Below are 16,492 nucleotides of genomic sequence, written 5' to 3'. Positions count from 1 at the left end.
TTTGAAATACTTACAAAGGAAATGGAATGGGATTATAGCTGTTTCCTGGAAGCAAATTAGCCAAGATGGCTTTCATGGTTGACTTTTCCTTCACCTGGCTGTCTGTGGATCCCAGCAAATGCCCATCAAATACATCTAGGATGAAAAATATTCTACTTATACATTAACATTCACAAAAAATAAAAAGTAGAAGTGTCTGCTTTATTTCTTTTTCCCTTTGAGAATATAGACAGACATACTGAGCATCACAGATATAAACTATGGTTTTCATTTTCTGACCTAAGAAAGTGGCTCTTAGAAAATGAAATGGCAACAGTGAAATGCACTCAGCATTGATTCCAAAGAGATAGGTTTAGTTCCTTACATTTGAAACTGAGATTATCCTGTATCAGTGGTCTCTTACTGCCACAGAATCCATAGGGAATTACTGTCTGACCATGCATGAGCTGTCACAGTGTTGTCACTCCAACTCAGGACTGTGTACTCTGGCTATTCCACCTGAGCTTAGTGGCAATGGTAAAATGAAAGTTTAGAATTAAGTAAGCACTGCTTAACGAAAAAACAACAAAGGAGAGAAACAATGCATGGGCTTTGTTACAATGTAAATGTTTGTTGAAAAAAAATGGCAAAATTTTCCTTCACCTTATAAAGCAATTATAAACTTTACACACCTTATGAAAGATGCCCCCCCAAAAAAGGTAGATAACAATGAGTAATACTGTTTTCCTAGGACATTTACAAATACAAAGTGACATAAAGTGATACATGTCAAATAGTACAGCTGATGGAAGGAGAGACATAATAAAAGGCTGTATTTAAAAAGTAATGTTTTTTATCTGCATGAGGGTTTTGCCTGCACGTGTGTGCGTGCGTGTGTGTATGTACATCTCATGTTTAACTGGTATCAAAGGAGGCATCAAAAAAAAGGGAGTCAAATTCCCTGAAACTGGAATTACAAATAGTTGTGAGCTGCCATGTGGTTGCTGGGAATTGAACCTGGGGTCCTCTGGAAAAGCAGGAGGTACTCGGAATCACTGAGCCATTTCTCCAGTCCCTTAAAAAAGAACTTTAAACAAACATAAAATAAAAAATTCTAAAGGATAAGAAATCATTATATCAAGGAATTGGCCATGTTTTTCTTCTTCAGACACATATAAAGTAGAATCATGTCAGTCTTAGATTCAATGAAGTAGGTAAAGCATGGCCCAAACCTTACCTTCAGAGCCACTGGCTGTATCTAGGTCAGAGGGTCCTCCCATTAACTGTTCGGCCAGGGCCTCAGGAGGAGTGGGCAACTGGAGATGCGTAGAACTGGTGGAGCTCTGGCTGGACAGGGTTGTCAAGAAGCGATCCTCTAAAGAAATACATAATCTTAAAACGAGTCATTTAAAATAACTCCATTTCACCTGATACTAACTTAATAATACTCTTAAAATGCCAATTTGTATTTCTACTTCTTAAAACATGGAATATTTCCTTTTCAAAAATTACCTGGGTCATGTAACTCATGTCATAAAAACTGACATAAAAATCCAGAAAGATTATATGATTTGACTACAATATATTGGTTTTGGTGACAAAACTATACCAACAAATTTTGACCTCTACCCAACACAATAGCCTTTCCTTTATGCTACATTATCTACTGACAAATTACTTGGTTTAACAGAGAATGGAATTAGAACACCATGGGGAAACTTACACGCTAATTCTGAAAGAGAGAGAGAAAAAACACTGTTGTAATTATTATAGAAAAATGTAAAAAAACAGGTAGCCTATTTAAATTTCCCTACAGTTTCCAAAATGACACTAAGTTATTGAAGAATGAAAAATTTAGAAAACGATTTAAGGGTATAAAATATAGATGAACCATGCTAAGATAAAGCCTTATAAGAGATTAAGGAGGCTGACCAGCATAAGAAAAAGAGAAACTCAATGTCAGGTTTTATTCTTTTTCTTCTACTGGCAACCAACCTTCGCTATGTTATATGCATTTCTACGTCTTAATTTATGTTCTTATAACACACTGTATGACACTCTCAGACCAATAAGAATTATAAATGTTCTATAAGGAGGAAAATGCCAGGTGGTGGTGGAGCACAACTTCAATCCCATCACTTGGGAGGTAGAGGCAGGCAGATCTCTGTGTGTTCAAGACCAACCTGGTCTATAAGAGCTAGTTCCAGGACATACTCCAAAGCTACATAGAGAAACTGTGTCTCAAAAAACCAGGAGAAAAAAAAAAAAAAGGAAGAGGAGGAGGAGGAAAATAACTATGGACACATATATTAGAAAATAATGCTCACATTACAGGTTAAAAGCAACTTTAAATGCAAGAGCAAGAGGTCACCAGACTGAAGACCAACCTTTTTCTCCATTGTGAAGTCCTGGAGAAATATTCCTTGGAGATGTGTCCATTGCACTTATCTAAAGAGAAATAAAAATGCTATTCTTAAGGATGCATTTAAAAAAAAAAAAAATCACACTTTACAAGTAGTCTAACCCAGTGAATCTTGAAAATTTTGAACTCAGGATGTGTTTCCACTAAAATGTTACCTCTTAATAATTTAAAGTGGCTCTCTTGCAATTTTATTTAATTAAGCCTGAGCACATTCCTCAATGTGCACTAATTGGTTCACTTAGAAGTAACAGTATTTCATATATAAACATAAATACAAAAACCAGTTGAAGAATAATAAAGATATTTTCCCAAAATTAAAAAAAAAACTAATGAAGAGTTTTACATTTTCAGAAATATCACACATGTCTGACTAACTAAAAGACAGCTAGATTCTATATTTACTATACTGAGCTGTGTTGTTACAATGCTTTGCACAGATGTGCAGTTTATAAAGAAGAAACCTGCAGACATGAACCCATTATTTTGAGAATATTGCTCTAAATAGTAGCTCACACCTTGACATGGGCACATCTAGGAATGCTTAGGTTTGTCTAAGAAGCCTACTCATCTCTTACTATCCATCCACTGAACCTTCTTATGCCCTATTACCCATGGACAACATTTAGTAGTACTACAAGCCCTATAGAGAATTTAGTTAAAAGTCGTTTCATATGTCAGTAATGATCACCATATCAGAAAGATCTCTGTGTCATTTACATAAAATAACCCACCACTATTACTTACGCCATCACCAAACTCTATTTTCTTTAGGGTTCTCTATAACCATTTTATAGTCACTTATGGGCTACTGTGTTTTCTATGGATCTCTTTTTAACCAGGCAAATGCTTCATGAGAAAGTAACTATGGCCTTTGTTCACAAGAGAAAGCCATATAACCTAGAAAACCACCTAAACAAAAATAAGCACTCAGAACTATTTATCAAAAGGCAATGCAACGGAATTTCAAGTCAATTTTCAACTTTCCAAAAGCACAGTGCCTCATGAGTGACAATATATTTCTTTCTTTCTAATCTATCTATCTGTCTGTCTGTCTGTCTGTCTGTCTGTCTGTCTGTCTTCCTTCCTTCCTACTTTCCTTCCATCCATCCTCTTTAAGATTATTATTTATTTTTATGTGTACTGGTGTTTTTGCCTTCATGTATGTCTGTGTGAGGGTGTTGAATCCTCTCGAATTTGAGTTACAGACAGCTATGAGCTGTCAAGTGGACCTGGTTCCTCTGGAAGAACAGCCAGTGATCTTAAACACTGAGCCATCTCTCCAGCTGTTATTCTTATCTAAATATTAAGAGGAAATACAACTCCTAAACAATTGCTTAACAGACAAAAAGAAATAACCATTCTATTTTCTAAGATGATTTAAAGCACATGGACCCATCATTCCATGACAACATTCATCTGTAACAGTTTGTATGATATAAAAAGAAATACCCCCCTCCAAAGTGATGTTAGGATACAAGGCATTGATACACTAGCATCAATTCGTGTGAAGTCTGGGCAACATGACAGGCAGAATTCCAAAGGGCTCAAAAATGTCCAGCCCCTGATGTATACAATAAAGACAATGCTACATTTTATTACCTTGCTTTCTTCACCTTGTCTTAGTCTCCCAGGACTAGGAGGAACCGAAGGCCTCTTTCTACCTTTTTCCTGCTGGAAAAGGTCCTGCAACCTATAGTCACAGGCAAAAAGGACATGGTTTTGTTTCCAGTATCTTAAATTATACTTATAAACTTGTTCTTGTAATAGACTAAAGTTTTACGTAGCCACTACTGAATTTTCATGATAGCCAATGATGTTTCATGGTACAATGATCCAATTCAATCTTACTCAGCAGCATTTGAAACAGCAAAGAGGGCTGTTTCTTCTTTTTTTGTTTTGTTTTTTATCTTAACAAACTATATAAAAGCTGTAAAGGATGTTTTAAAGGATGAAGAGAACCAAGGCCAAAAATAATCTTTATAACTAAGAAAATAAAATATCTATAATTAATAAAGGGATTTAAATTTAAAATACTGTGACTGGGAATTCAACTAAGTGGTAGAGTACTGCCTAGCAAACTTAAAGTCTTGGCCCCGACAAAGCCACACCTGCTGTTCCATGCTTGCAGCACTTCACAGAGACTTTGTTTCTTAGCTATGAGGGACTCAAAAACGGACTGCAGTTGCTGAGGGGTATCCACAGAGGAGGACATGAGCCTTGCTTGCATCTTCTCAGTCCAGTTCTTGAACTCACCCTCCTCCATCTGAAAGGCAACAGATCCAAGTTCAATAGACGAGACGCCACAGAGACAAAGAAATTTCTAGCAAGTCAGCAACTTCGATATTTCTATAAAAACAAATTACCTCTTTTTGTGCAAAGATATCTTCCATTTTTTCCTCTCTTGTTTTGCTAAATGTATCGGTCTTCAAGGATGCAAGTCTTTCATCAACAGCTAGGTACACCTGTGAAACTCTAAAGATGGGGAGAATATCACACATTAGAGGAGCTGACATCAAGCAGCTTATAGAAATGAAGGGAAAGGAGTTTTTACATAAATCTACAGCTAAAATGAGTTATCAAAAACCACATGGAATTTCGCAAAACAAAACAAGGCCTCAAAGGATTTATTTCAAATTTTTAAGTTGTTAGTTATGTTTTAGAGATATTTTCCTATATTATTTGAACTTTTCCTTTTCACACTGAGCACACACTACAGATAGCTAGAAAAGCAAACTCACTCATATTTCAAAAGAGAGTTAAATGAATAAACCTCATAACTAAATCAGCAATGGGTTACAAACACAACTAAGCAAACATGGATGACCAAAGACCCTGAAACCTACTTCTGAAAGAAGTCCTTGAGGTCCTGGAGAAGGGACACCTTCAGTGGGGCTTGACGTTTAATGAATATTTTTGGTAGTGGAACACACACTTCAAGAAGCCGAATAGGAGAATAACTGAGGAAAAACACAATAGCAGAAAAAAATGAAAAATATTTGTTAATTTATATATTCAAATGACCAATTAAATTCTAATGAGCATAGAGGAAAAATAAAGTTTTCTATAAAACCAAGTTTCATACAGACAAAAAAATAAATTTCAACCACCAGAAATATCTTCCCCAATATTGAGAGGATTTTATTTTATCCTTGCACTGTGATGCCATTATTTATCTCTCTGATGGGTTACCTGCTATAATAACAGCAATGCTGTCACTATAAACTTTCTCTGTAGATCTGAAGAGACTTAAGTAAAGACATTTAGTATCTTCCAGCTCTTAGGGTTCTTCATGAGTTCCCACTTCCTTTCTACCTGAGGTATTGACTAGTAAATGCTACACCCATCCTATATTTATTGTTAAAAGCCTTTGCTTTAAAAAGGAAATACATTCTAATTAATAAATATTTCATGAATATATCGTGGGTGAGTACTTGACAGGTAAAATGTGAATAGAGAACTATAGTAAGTAAGGAAACAACAAGTAGGTGTCTGAGGAAAACACAGCTGAGAGAAGAAAGGATAAGTACACGGTTCTGGGCAGACACCTACCTGACACAGCAGAGGGCAGGCCAGAGCCAGTGAGACCTCAGCAGAGTGACTGAGAGCAGCAGGAGGTGAAAACATATGACTGGGTATGTTCTCTAGAGTATGTAAGGGCTTGTAAGGCAACAAATGGATTCTGGCTTCTACTTGGCAAACCAGACTACTTGGAATGTCTAGAGTGGAGTAGTAATCAGCCAATTTTCCTTTAATGGGGTCACTTTTGACTGCTGAACTGACCTGGGAGCAGGCTACAGGAGCAAGGCTAAGGGAATCTGCCCAGAGCTACTGCAATAATCTCCTGCTAAAACAAGAGGCTTAGCCACAGTGGCACTGCTGAGGGTGGTAAAGTTTTCAAGGTCTTAGCAAATTCTGAGGGCATTCTCACATTTGATACTACAATGGTTAATCCCTTGAACTTTAGCTTTGTCAGAAGAAGATCTTAGGATCTTCATGGTTAAGTAATTTCTTAGCAAAAATTCTCAGACTTTCAGATGTCAAAACAATGGTCAAGAATGAATCAGGAAGCAGAATATCAACCAGTGTTTAAACCATGATTCCCATTACTTGTCAGCTCTATGGGTGAAATACACAAAATTATTATCCTTCCTTATGATAAGATTACAGTCTTACCTCGTTCTTAGGATGAAGGGTAACTAACACTAAAGCTCTTATGGTATAGCCCTCTGCCTTTGTAGGGTTAGCGGCAAGGCCAAATTCAATCCAACAGTGGAACTGTTCCATCTATAAGGAATGTGATAATGGACAAGATCCCTCTTCCTTCTTACCTGAAAGATGCCACCATCTGGTTATAAGAGAAATACTGGTGATAATCATGGTGGATAGAGTGACCACATGGCTCAGCATTAGCTCTGCGTGTGTACTGGTGGCCATAAAAGCGAAGTTCAAGGTACTTTGCAAATGACATAGACCAGGATTCATTTGAAAGAGCAACAACTGGTGTTACCTGGAGTTCAGGAAAAAATTAATAATAAATTATAGACTGAAAAACTCATTTTTGAAAGATGTATTTTCTATTTTCCAAAACAAACAGCATATTCTAATTGAGTAGGAAAAGAAAAAATATTCAAAATGGATTTGAGCTGGGAGGGTAAGAGAGAACAGCTTTAATAATCCCTCAAGAACCATCAGCTTGTCTGTACACTCTTTACTTTCTTTACAACTTTTTAAATGGCCATGGGGTATGGTCACATACTTAACTAGTCCTACTGACTGGCATATAAGATAGATATATCTTCCTTATTTGCAAGATGCTTGGCTGAACATCCTTATCACACTCAGAAATAGACAGAATTATTCCTTTAATAAGGATAGGCAATAGCAGATCAAAGGGCAACGGTCTTTTGGCAAACTACCTTCCAAATCAGGTGCATTCATTTACACACTTTCAAAAGCAGTGATTAAGAATACCAATTCCCTCACTTTCCTAACAACCCTAGGAATTACTCATCTTTGAAATGTTTTTTTGAAAGGCATTTTACTTATTTCATTTATATTTGACTTTATGCTTCAACTAAGGTAATGAATAAAATTTATTTGCATATTTACTGGCCTTTTATATTAAATTGCTTTGTTATGCCCTTTGCCCACTTTTTCTATTACTGTGGCTTACAAAACTTAACATTAAATTTTTCCTACACCAGCTTTTTGTGTGTGTGTGTGTGTGTGTGTGTGTGTGTGTGTGTGTGTGTGTGTGTGTGTGTGTTAACAAAAACTCTTTTCCTTTCTAGCATAACTCCATAAAGCTCAAACAAAAATCTTAAAATGCATAAACCACAGCATGGATAGTAGACCAAAATTTAGCTACTGACTTATTAATTCAACAGTCAATCCACAACAGTGGTTTTCAACCTGTGGGTCGAAACCCCTTTGGAAGTCAAACGACCCTTTCACAGGAGTCACCAAGACCACTGGGAAACACAGATATTTACATTACAATTCATAACAGTAGCAAACTGTTATGTTATGAAATAGTAAAGAAAATAATTTTACAGTTGGAGGACAACACAACATGAGAACTATATTAGAGGGTGGCAGCATTAGTAAGGTTAAGAACCACTGATCTATCAGCACTTTGGACCAGGACCTAAAGTCCATAAATGTGAGAATGAAGCTAGGACCCAGATTAATGGTAATGCACTTGCCTAGCATGTATAGCCTGATCTCCTATGGTGATATATTATTTATGATCTATTAAAGCTTGCCTGATGATTCAGAAAGGAATGTCAGCTACAAGACATGGAAGCCAGGCACGCACCTTAATCCCAGCAGCCAGAAACTAGGAGTTGGTGGTACACACCTTTAATCCTAGGACTCAGAATTAAGAGGTAGATGATCTCTAAGTTAAAGGCCACCCATGGATACATGAGATTAAATCAGTCTAAAAGAGTAATAGATCACACACCTTTAATCCCAGCACTAGAGGGGTATAAAAGATAGAAGCAGAGTCTTCAGTATTTAGCAGGAAGCATTCATTCTCTAACCACACTGAGGAGAGGCAACAGTCTGAGGCTTGTTGAAAGCTCATGGAGACAGAATCAGCCATTTCAGTCTGAGGTAAAGGTAAGAAGCTAGTGGCAGACTGCTTTGCTTTACTTATCATCAGCTTGAAGTTTGAACCCCAATACCAGTCTCTGGGTCTTTTTTAATTCATGTTACAATCTACACTAACACATACAAGAAAGTATAGAAGATTGATCATTGCTATGAATCACTGCAGGCCGGTATACTCCCAGCTTATAAAGAAAACTAATGTCACCATTCTCAAGTGCTATACTAACAGACACACTACTATTTTACCTATAATTCTCATAAATGCTTTCCAAGCATGCTCCAAAATAAATCAAGATAATAATGAAGGCAATTTTGATACATATTTTCTGCAATCTGAATGAGTAGCATATACTTAAAATGTTATAGGGACTGAAGAGATAGCTCAGCAGGACTGGCTGCTCTTCCAGAGGAAGACCCACAGTGTCTCACAACCATTGTAACTACAGTTTCTAATCTTGGGAACTATGCACATCTATGGTACACAAACATACATGCAGGCAAACAAGCATGCATATAAAAATTAAAATAACATACATACACAAAAAAACAAAAAACAAAAAACAAAAAAACCTGGGATTGGAAAGATAACTCAGCAGTTAAAAAACTTACAGCTCTTGCAGAAGACCCAGGTTCAATTCCTACATTACGTGGCTAACAACCCACCTGTAAGTCAAGTTCCAAGGGATCTGAAAACCTCATTTAGCCTACTCAGGTACTACACAGTACCCATACATACAGTTGAACATACACATATACACATACTAAATAAATCTTAAACCTAGACCTATGCCACTTCTCCAAAAGTGAACTGAATCCATTTAATTTAAAAAAAAGCAAAAAAAAAAAAGTCACAATAATGACATCAAACAATTCCCCTAGAGTATGAAAAGATAGTTAAAGAAATTAAAGGACATTCATGTCATTTTCTAAGATTGTACATAAAGCCAGTACAGGCCATTTTCAACAATGCTTCATCTACATTTTTTAGAAGCTGTTAATATAGGCTCAGATTTGCTAGACAAATAGCCTGATACACTGTAGGTACTACAAGCCATGCCTTATTCTCTTTCTATTCCTAAGGAGCAACACAGAACCTAGAACACAGATGGAATTAAGTATTTGCTCAATTAACAGACATAACTGAAAATTATCAAAATATAATTTCAATATATTTTATTGGAAAAGGCATACATATGTTACGATAAATCTTGAGTTCCGCTCACTATGTTAGGGCCCAAAATAATATATAGAGACTTCTATTAGGTACAAATGCTGCTTGGGCAATGATTAGGATTTTTCATCTGTTAGTTCAATCTTAGTTATCATAAATATATAATTTTATAAGACTTATCTCATCAGACGCCTTCCGCTGGCGACCTCATCCCTGGGAACACATGGTGGTTCAGAGCAGAGAGCGGGAAGAAGAACGAAGGGGAACGGGACCATTTCCTGCTTGTCTTTGCTTAAATATGAGTCTCTCTGTTATGTCATTTCCTGTCTGGATCATCATTTCTTTATTTTATTTTCCAGAATCCTCCTTGATTTTTAGTCCCCTCTAATTTGCTGCCTCACTGGCCAAATAGTATTTTATTCAACAATCAATAAGATGAACATATATAGAAGTACATTCCCCATCATCTTCTCTTTTCTGTTTAAATAAAAAGTATAACTTATCTTTTATAATAATTATAGAAAATTATAATTATAACTACCTGTCTTTAACTCTATCAAAGACCACAGAAGGATAATATATAAACTCTAGAATTGACAGAGATATCTTGCTATCTGGACAGTCACCCAAAGTTCCTCTGTAACGTCTTCAGCCCATAGGCCATAATGTATTTGGCACATTTCTTCATTTCAACAGGAACCTTTCAATATTGTCTTGTTTTGTAAGTTCAGCAGTCATTTTCTTGTGGGTCCTGCATGTCCAGTTTATATAGCAACAAACAGTCCATGCAAGAGCAGTTTCTTGCCTAAATAGCTAATCTTGCCATATTGAAAGCAAATTCCATAACGACGAGTTTCTTCCATGCCCATCCTCCTTTCTGACGTAATTGGTGTGCCAGGAGCAGTTGTGTCTCATTGCCAAGAAAAACCCTAAATCATTTAAATGCCATATATTCTGTAGGTCTTTGAAAGGTTTGAAGAATATCTATCCTTCTTAAATACATCTCTGTATATCTAGAAAACCTAATTAACTTAATTATAAGTTCTGATTATTATAGGTAACTATATAACCTGTGTTTAATTATGTGTATCATTTTAAAAGATCTGTATAAACATAATACCAAAACAGAGACATATATATATATAATATATGCATATTATATATATATATATATATATATATATTAATCAAAATTGACCTTAAAGTTGTATCAATAAATGAAAATCTATACCAATGCAAAGTATTCATTCCTATATCCTATTTCCCTTTTTTTTCTTTTAAAAAGAGATTGACTATGCTCATTATCATTTATAATCAACCTCATTTAAATGAAAATAAATATTTATAAATAATATTTGGGAATTTGGACATCGTTCATTTTAAATTGCTTCCTGCTGATTGGGGGTGATGTCCATATCATGGGGATCATGATAAAATATAGAAATTTGACCAAGTCCTTGTTTTTGTAGTCTGTAAGGCTGTATCGTTTCAGCTGTTTTGGATGTAGGATCAGTTGGGTCATTGTTTTAGGGGGTCTTGCTTAATCAAATTATATTAGTCTAGAAGGAATCGATAGTTTTTCATTTTCTGAGGAAACATAAGCAAAAACTTTTTTCCCAAGTAGCCTGTCCTTAGACTTAAATTTTGAAGTCAAAGCATTTTTAAAATGTATGAGTTGGATTAATTTAGCAGTATTTATAATCAAATGTATTTTAGCAGCAGTAACTCTTTCCTTGGTAATAAAATAATTTAAAGACAATAATATAGCATATAGTATCCAGATTTTCTGTGTATTTTTCATCTTTAGGTAGCTATTTTATTGTTCCATTTTCATTTCCTTTTGTTTTTTGGTGTTTTTTTTTTTCCTGAGACAGGGTTTCTTTGTGGAAATCTGCTTGCCTCTGCTTTTGGAGTGCTGGGATTAAAGGTGTGTATCATCATATCCAGTTATTCTATTTCCTCCTGTTATTTTTTTTTTCATAATCTTATATATAAATTTTTAAATGTAGAGGTTTCTCTTTATCTGGATCTGTCTTTATCATCTTGAAGTGTTGAGTCCAACCCCTAAGAGTGCCAGGATGGCGCAAGCATATGGAAGCTGCTTCAATGTCTCTTACTGACCCAACAGAGCCAGCTGTGGCAGCAGGTTTCCCTCTTCTTTTAGGAACCTTGGGGCATGAGGGTCATCCCACTTCTGACACCATTCTGTTATGATAAATCTTTCCGCCATCCACTTGAGTTCCGCTCGCTGTTAGGGCCCCAAATAATATATAGGGACCTCTATTAGGTACAAATGCTGTTTGGCCAACAATTAGGATTTTTCATCTGTTAGTTCAATCTTAGTTATCATAAATCTATATATTTTATAAGACTTATAGGACGCCTTCCTTTGGTGTCCTCATACATACATCATTATTTAATGACATATAGTCTTTTTTTTCTTTTTTGAGACAGGGTTTCTTTGTGCAGCCCTGGCTACCCTGGAACTAGCTCTGTAGACCAGAGCTGAAACTCAAAAGACCCACCTGACTATGCTTTCCAAGTGCTAGAATTAAAGGAGTTCCCGCCCAGCTAATGACATATATTCTTTAAGTGAAGTTTTATAAGATATTATGTTAAATATATAGCTCAAGAAGGTATATAAATAAGATCATAATGACAAATAACAAAGTTCAAAATACTATAGACTATATATCCCCCAAAGCACTATACAAATAGAAAAAAAAAAATATCCCATGAAATATTCCAGTAGCAGCACATACTTGTTTGCAGATTCTGCACCAGGAATATGTGAGAATTGTATGTTGATATCCAGGCACTGGAGAATCCAACTCCTTCAGGATTATCTGAACACAGCCTTGGCCATGAACAAAGCGTCGAATGTGATGGACCATGGGGGTATCACAGAACATGCTAGGACATTGGTAAGATGACCTGTGATAAACCAGAGAATCCTTCTCATATTAAGAATGAATCAGAGGACCACACATAGAAAGTACTGAATAATCAGAGCCACAACCAAGGAAGTGACACATCACCTCTAAAGTAATGACAATCCAAACAGGACACATGGGGCTCTGAGCTGCAGCTGAACATTCTGCTTAAACTGAAGCATGGTAGTTTCCAGTTGTCAAACATCTACTAATACCCAATTTCAAACAACAGTAAAAAATCCAGACAGTTCTAAAGACTATACTGCCTGACAAAGAGGCTGGTAACATTAAATTACCTGTGCCATGCTATGTAACTTAACTGGTAATAGCAATGAAACTTAATCTGATGTCAAGCTGGTCCCAAGTCTTCCCTGTTTTTTTCATTTGAATCACTGTAAAAGTAGACATATCAAAAAAGTCTTGGTGTGGCACAGTAGCTGGACAGGCAAGAAATATTGGGGACTGGAGAGATGGCTCAGTGGTTAAGAGCACTGACTGCACTTTCAGAGGACCTGGGTTCAATTCCCTGCACCCACATGGCAGCTCACAACTGTCTGAAATTCCAGTTCCAGGGGACTTGACACCCATGGCAAAGCACCAATGCATATAAAATAAAATTTAAAAAAAAAAATACAAGAAATATACAAGACAAGAGCTCCCAGTTGAGTTATACCATAAGATATGCTCTGACATGTGGTGCAAAAGTGAGAACCATCAACAATACTCGATATTCAACTCACACGTTTTAGCTGGAAATCAGGGGCTTCAAAAATTCGTAATAATTAATCCCAGTACTTGGAGGCATAGGGAGGCAGATCTCTGAGTTTGAGGTCAGTCTGATCTACATAGTGAGTTCCAGGACAGCCAGACTTATAGAGATTGACCCTGTCTCAATTTAAAAAGAAAAGCATAATAAATCATAAGAAATAAGCTTTTACCTGAAACAGTATCTCTCTAAAAATATTCCCAGTGTAAGATCATTCTTTCCATAAAATTCCATTGTTACAATCCTAAAAGAAAAGATCATTTCTTAGAAATATGTCAACATTACCAAGACCATATTCTAATTATTAAATATGCTTATAATGAAGTAATAAAACAATCCATACATGTTGTTGCTATAGAACAGGTTTTAGTTCTATAGCTAGTGCAGACTAGCCACACTATAGCATTTTTTCCATTCCCAATCCATTATTATCTTAAGAAATCACTTAATAAGAATGATAAGCTATAAAAATCAACTGAATAAAATTGATTTGCATAAGAAGAGGAAAAACCATCTTTCACAGTTTAAATCCCCATCAATATGGGGGGGGCCACTAAACTGTACCCGCCCTCTAGTCCCTATTGTCACTGAATATGGAGAACAACAGCTCTCACTCTTGATAAGGAGCCAACTCCTAACTCAACTGCCCAACATTAGACTTTGTATACATGCTTGTTGAAACCAGTATCCTATTCAAGCATTATCTAAGGAGTCCACTACATTCTGAGAAAAAAATCCTATGGGCTTTCAGAAAGTCAGGCTTAAAGTTGTCTTGAAACTACACAAATTTCTAGAAAAATCTTTCCTTTGGAAATAAGTTTTATCATGAAAGCAGTGCTACCAAAATACAAACAAAAAAAAAACAAAAAAAAAGAAAACCCAAACAAAACAAAACAAAAAAAAAGCAAGCAAACACACACACACACACACACACACACACACACACACACACACAGGCTTCTGGGCATGCCTGTGAGGAATTATCCTGACTGTGTTAATTACTTTGAGAAGACTCTCCCACTGTGGGTGGCACCTTCCCTGCCTGTATAGCATGAGAAAGGGGGTGGGGCAGAGCACTAGCACCCATGCCTTGTTTGCTCTCTTGAATGATGACAATGTGATCAGTTACTTCAAGCTGCAACTGCTGTGACTTTCCCTACCATAATGGACAGTAGCCTTAATCTATAAGCCAAACAAACCCATTCTCCTTTAAGTTGCTTTTAGCAGAGAAATTTTTAACACACACACACACAAAAGAAAGAAAGAAAAAAGAAAAAAAAAAAAAACACCTAAGGTTAGGTATGTAAGGTTTTTGTGACTATCTGGAAATACTGGAAATATTACAACATTATAAATGTCTTTATAAATTTACCTAGATGTGTCCAAGAAGAATGTACTAAGGAGACAAAAGGCTAGTATGTAGTATAGCTCAGTAACAAAACTACAAACAGTACAATAAAATGATTGCTTTTATGAAAATTATGCAAAAGGAAAACTTGCCAAAATTGCACTTTTATAACATAAAATTCCTCTTTTTCTCTATCAGACTTTTTTTACTTACTTTAAGTTACTATTATTTACCCATGAACAAAGAAATTTCAGTTACTTCTTCAGTTTAAACATTCTATTAATTCATATGTGGCCATCAATGTGCCATGTCACTAAAAGCAGGCATTATTTTTTCATACTGTTGGAATTCGGTTCCTAGGTACAGTAGTGCAGGGGAGAAGTGCCATACCAAGGACTGACGCAGGCACTGGGAGCATTGCTGGACTGGGCAGAGGAGCTGCTGAAGAGTACACAGAGCCTCTGGTGGTTAGCAGGATTCAGGCAGTCCACCTGCAGGACAAGGAACAGAGGAGCAACTGAGTTGGAATACAGTGCCTACCAGCTCACTGACTGAGAACACGTCGACTCTGTCAATAAGGTCTCCTGTTGTCACTATACTTGTAAAGACTTAAAACTACAAAAGGCTAAATATAAGCAAAGATGGGTTTTGACCATAGAAATTTCAAAACGCAAAAGTAAACGTAAAATCACAAAATAACTGGACTGGAATGATAACATCAGTGATGCCCTGGGTCAATTCCAACACTGTATTTGAAAGGGGAAGAGGACTAAGAAGTTTCTTAACATAAAGTCTCCACTTTTTCAAAATTACATTAAATCTTAGAAGAACAAATTAACTGCAATAGATTCCTATGGAACAATATGACCTGACACATGGAAATGGCATCTGTCTTTACATGTCCATTTACATGCCTCTATAAATGTACTGACAGTAATAAGGAGGTCTCTCTTACTGTACTTGTACAGTTATCAGGAGGGTGCCTAGAAATTTAAATTCTAAGGTATTTCTTCACCTATGCTTTTTCCTGTTTTTAAACACCTACCTGTTCCCTGTTAAAATCCAAGCAGTAGAGATATATAAAGTAAAGTTCCTCCTTCTTAGATGTCACCCACCTACCAAACTAGGTAGTTTATAAAGCTAAATAGCCACTCAGACCAACATGGTGGTACATGGGAATCCCAGCACTTGGGAGGTAGAGTCAATAGGATCAAAGTTTAACATCTTCCTCAACTGGATCTTGAGTTTGAGGCCAGGCTAGGTAATGAGAAATCCTATTTCACACAAACAAAAAACACCAAAAGAAAAACCTCTCTTTTTACTTATTCACATTGTTCACATCTACATACACATGCACAATCACACATGTACATACACACATTAAATACAGATGATTTTATTTTCATTAAAAGGAGATGTGCTACAAAATATATTAATATAACTTGCTTTTTTTTTGAGAACATGCTGAAATATAACCATAGTGTTTTATTCTAATATAGCAAAACTTTAAAGCTACATTTAAAAAAAAGTCATTCAAAAGCCATTCTTTTTTGGGTGGGAGGGAGGTCTAATATTTTACTTGTATTGATATGAAAAGAATGCTATCTTCTGTCAGAAGCCATCCTTTGATATGGGTTGAATATGAATGATGCCACTGCCCAAGAATCTTGTATTTAAGGTTTGTTCCTCAGCTGCGGAGCTATGCTAAACATTCTAAAACCTAGAAGGTGGGGCCTACATGAAGGAAATGGGTCACTGG

At 36.1% G+C, this 16,492-nt stretch overlaps 1 protein-coding gene across 7 annotated transcripts in view; it reads right to left on the bottom strand.

Annotated features, from left to right (window-relative positions):
- The window catches only part of Pikfyve (phosphoinositide kinase, FYVE-type zinc finger containing), a 95,149-nt gene that overhangs the window by 18,291 nt on the left and 60,366 nt on the right, over window positions 1-16,492 (bottom strand). For all 7 annotated transcript variants that reach the window (XM_027397108.1, XM_027397112.1, XM_027397110.1 and 4 more), the window contains 11 exons: window positions 15,124-15,224; window positions 13,558-13,629; window positions 12,449-12,620; window positions 6,730-6,908; window positions 5,245-5,358; window positions 4,765-4,873; window positions 4,510-4,664; window positions 4,001-4,091; window positions 2,367-2,427; window positions 1,217-1,354; window positions 15-135 (listed from right to left, as the gene is read on the bottom strand). In XM_027397108.1, the coding sequence (XP_027252909.1) occupies window positions 15-135; window positions 1,217-1,354; window positions 2,367-2,427; window positions 4,001-4,091; window positions 4,510-4,664; window positions 4,765-4,873; window positions 5,245-5,358; window positions 6,730-6,908; window positions 12,449-12,620; window positions 13,558-13,629; window positions 15,124-15,224 (1,313 nt within the window). The remainder of the gene's footprint in view (window positions 1-14; window positions 136-1,216; window positions 1,355-2,366; window positions 2,428-4,000; window positions 4,092-4,509; window positions 4,665-4,764; window positions 4,874-5,244; window positions 5,359-6,729; window positions 6,909-12,448; window positions 12,621-13,557; window positions 13,630-15,123; window positions 15,225-16,492) is intronic.

This window comes from Cricetulus griseus, chromosome 2 (assembly GCF_003668045.3).
Source record: "Cricetulus griseus strain 17A/GY chromosome 2, alternate assembly CriGri-PICRH-1.0, whole genome shotgun sequence".
NCBI lineage: Eukaryota > Metazoa > Chordata > Mammalia > Rodentia > Cricetidae > Cricetulus > Cricetulus griseus.
Note: the sequence above shows the minus strand (reverse complement) of the source record. Positions and strands in the feature narration are given on the sequence as shown.